General features: G+C 39.6%; 1 protein-coding gene across 1 annotated transcript; it reads right to left on the bottom strand.

Moving 5' to 3' along the window:
* Positions 1 to 357: 357 nt before the first annotated feature.
* On the bottom strand, positions 358 to 1,848 carry LOC111692165. Its single transcript, XM_023455959.1, has one exon. It carries the CDS (start codon positions 1,846 to 1,848, stop codon positions 358 to 360), a length of 1,491 nt encoding a protein of 496 aa, XP_023311727.1.
* Positions 1,849 to 3,635: the final 1,787 nt, after the last annotated feature.

The following is a 3,635-nucleotide window of genomic DNA, read 5'->3' as shown; positions in this document are numbered from 1 at the left end:
TATTTTCCAATACAAGGTAATTATAAAAACACATAGACACATTAAATATATATAAATTATGAGCACTCTACATTCATAGATATAATAATACACATGAAGCTCTTCAAGATACATAGTCAGCAGAATGTTCTCGAACCAAACTAAGGGATCTTCGTTCATTGTTCCATAATACTGTAGTGTCCCCATGGCAGCGTCTCATATGACCCCTCAATCAAATATAGCTTATCGTCGTGTGGACTCAAGGCTACTTTTTCTTGAGTCATCGTGAAGACTGCATGTTTTTCAGATCTAATTAAATTTTGACTGATGTATTTGTCTTTGAAATTATCGACACACTCGAGGTAGTACATTTTGGACCTAAGACCTACGAAAAGTTCCATAGGGATGCCGTGAAACTCGTCCTTCATCATACCCAGGACTTTTTTTGTTGACTTGAGGGATGTTATACCTATTGTCTGTAGGGTAATCACTTGTATCGAACCGGGTGTGACAGTCGCGACGCATGACTTTATGAAGTCTATGGACATCTTTATCACCGATTTCATATATCAGCGAGTCGGTGTCAGTATAAAGGACTGAGCAGTCATCACCAAACTCGGGCACCATATAATCATAATGGAAATCATATATGGTGATTTTGGCTAGGTCCAAAATCGACATCCCAATGTATATAGGTTTGTTGAAGAAGACCTCTGACTTGTTGAGTTCTATAGCCACCAAATTTTCATTGAAAATTGTGGCAGCCTTGAACTCTGGCTTCGCGATTAAGGCCTCCGCACCATAGCGCCCACCCCATTTATTAACCAATTTAACGATTGAGTGTTTTCTTATATTTTCCATCGTTTTTCCGAACACAGCATTATTCATAAGCTTAAATAGATTTTTTTCAAAGTCGTTTTTAGCTGTCTGACGTAATGCTGTATTCAGATCAATGTAAGACTTAAGCCATGGAGACTGATTAAATTTTAGTACGCGGTGAATTTTTGTAAGCTTAAGCCCATGCTTTAATGCTTGTTTTAAAGCTCTATAATGGATAACGTACCGCGTCTTGTTATGAAGAGTTGCCAAAAGTTTAAAATTTTTGCATCCGGGAGGAGCGCTATGTTCGGGGCATAGTGGCAAATCTTTATGTGTGTCATGTAAATGAGCCGGATATTCAAGGTCTACTTCAAGCAAATAGCCTACAGACGATGTGTCTGATACGTTGGTGACGTCGATGTTGGAATCTACCCACTCGAACCCTCCATATGGCAAGTACTGACTCATGGCCCAACCGTATTGATTGTTGATGTCGAAATATGCTAAATATTTTATCGGTTTACTGGGGTCGAAATTTGGAAGATACTTATTATTAGCCGCGCTTTTACGTTTAGAGCATTGACTCAATCCGCCGCGAATACCTCGTTCGACAAACATTAACATATCGATATCGGTCAACAATTCCAAAGTCTGGCTTGTCTTAAACAGCATACAGTCCCAGGTATAGCCAGGTAAAGTGTAGTAATTAGCGGGATCGAGGCCGTATGTCTTGTGACAACTGCTTCGAAACTGCTCAAACACGTCAGCCAAAAGTAAAATGTCTGTTTTCATGTACAAGTCCGTGTACTCACCTAAATTTTGAATTTTGAATGTATTCCAAACTTTCTGCGCGTGCGCGAACTGTTTACTTGAAATGTTCTTCTCCTCTAAACGGCTATAAAAGTGCGGCTGTTCCGGCAAAGACTGGAAATTAAATTTTTCAAAGCTGTCCATGAAGTCATATGGATACACGCCTTTTTTAGTTAATAAATTAAACTCATCGTCGGCTAGTTCGGAAAACTCTGATTTTAAATTTGGAAATTCGGTCATGTATGATGCAAGAGTATCCAACGATGAAGCCATAAAACGGAATGAATCGATAAATCGGAATTTAATTAAATTTTGATCTAAATTTTTAGTGAATGAAATGTATTTTTCCTTAGTTATCGGAAGCACGTCGACTCTACCCGGCATATCATTTGCAATATTCTCCAAAATGAAGTGTGAGTCATATCCGCCCAGGTTGTGAAAGACAACAGGTATAACAACCCCATCTTTGTAATTTATATTACACGCGTTGTGCGCGGCGCCCCTATAGTTATTTTCCGGAGTCAAATGAAAATGGTCACGGACTTTAACGTCCGCTACCTTAAACGGCTGTTCATATATATGGCAGTGTGTAGCTTTATGAAATTCAGCTTCTTGCGCTGACGTCATCACTATGTCGTAAGGGCATAAGAAAACCGTTTCTATGTCCTCAGCAAACGCAGACATTTCGCGCGCGAACCAAGGCATGCAGTCCTCACCACGATAAAATCTATAAAATGATAACGATGGATCATATGAACACTTTACGTAGTAGCCTACTGCTGCAGGTACATGATGTTGATACTTGCTACTGTCATTCACTTTCATCAGAACACTCTCCAATTCTGCATATATAATGAAGGGGACCTTTTCTTTATTTTTATAATTTTTAAATTTTAAATCCTTTTGATCTTCATTAGGTAACCTGAATTTGCATTCGTTGATTTCTTTGCAATCGATGTAATGGTAGCTTAGTCTTTCCGTGGACGAAAAGTAGTGTAGGCATCTGTCACAGATGAATTTTTTAGCGCGATTTTTGCTAAGTTGAGACGATAGGAGGCGTGACAGGTCCTTTATCCACATGTAGTGGTATTTCGTCCATGTTCATTTTCATCCTCAACGTCATCTTGGTATTGGTTTTGAATCATAAGCAGGTTGACGTGCTTATCTAGCTTATTTTTTGTCTAGTATGTTGGGAGGGTAATAAAGCTGTTCACAATTTTCTTTAGAATATACACGTTGATAGATACCCCATTTTGCTTCTCAAACCTGGATATTTGCTTCATTGTCATTGGGAACTGGATTTAGAACCGATGAGGGTTGAGGGTAAGATGAAGTCCTACCAGGGTGATGATGACGATTATCGGTAACAGGATACAAGGCTGATACACCGCCCACGCAAAACATGTGTTGTCATCGTTTTTTACATTGACGCATGCCTGCTTCTTCTTAATTCGTTGCGGAAGATCGATGTATGATGACCCCAGCTGTGGTGTGAACTTGTTTATATTGATTCCCAAATTGGTTATGGAATTCAATTGCCAGCTGCTATCACGCTCCTGGAATTCATCGAGCTCCGTAGAAATCGGTGTCACTATGTGTTCTTGAAACCACGCCTCCAGATTAGTATCGCGATAAATTGGTCCTTAAGAATTCTATCGGCTTTTTGTAGTTGGAATTGTCCTCCAAACACCGCATTCACCTTGACGGCTTCTTCCTTTTTCAACGCGTTGGCTATGCGTCGCTTGAAGAGTACGAAGCTGTCCTTGAGGAACTCCTTGGGGTCCTTGTGTTTTAAATTAGATATTACACCGGTACGGATGCGACTATTGAAGGCCGTTTCAGAGTCATCCCACTTTACTCTGTTTGTTGCCGTCTCTTTTCTCGCCGATGTTCCAGCTCCATGTTTTACTGTATATTTAATTTGGGCACGAAAGCTTTTGATTTGAGCCAGAGTAGATAATAGACTTTGCTTTTCTCCAATGGTCTTTACAGTTTTCAACTGATTTTTTATATTTTGCACAGCTTTC

The sequence above is a fragment of the Anoplophora glabripennis genome, unplaced genomic scaffold, assembly GCF_000390285.2.
Source record: "Anoplophora glabripennis isolate ALB-LARVAE unplaced genomic scaffold, Agla_2.0 scaffold1019, whole genome shotgun sequence".
Classification (NCBI taxonomy): Eukaryota; Metazoa; Arthropoda; class Insecta; order Coleoptera; family Cerambycidae; genus Anoplophora; species Anoplophora glabripennis.
The sequence above is the reverse complement of the archived record's forward strand: the minus strand, read 5'-3'. Positions and strand labels throughout refer to the sequence as shown.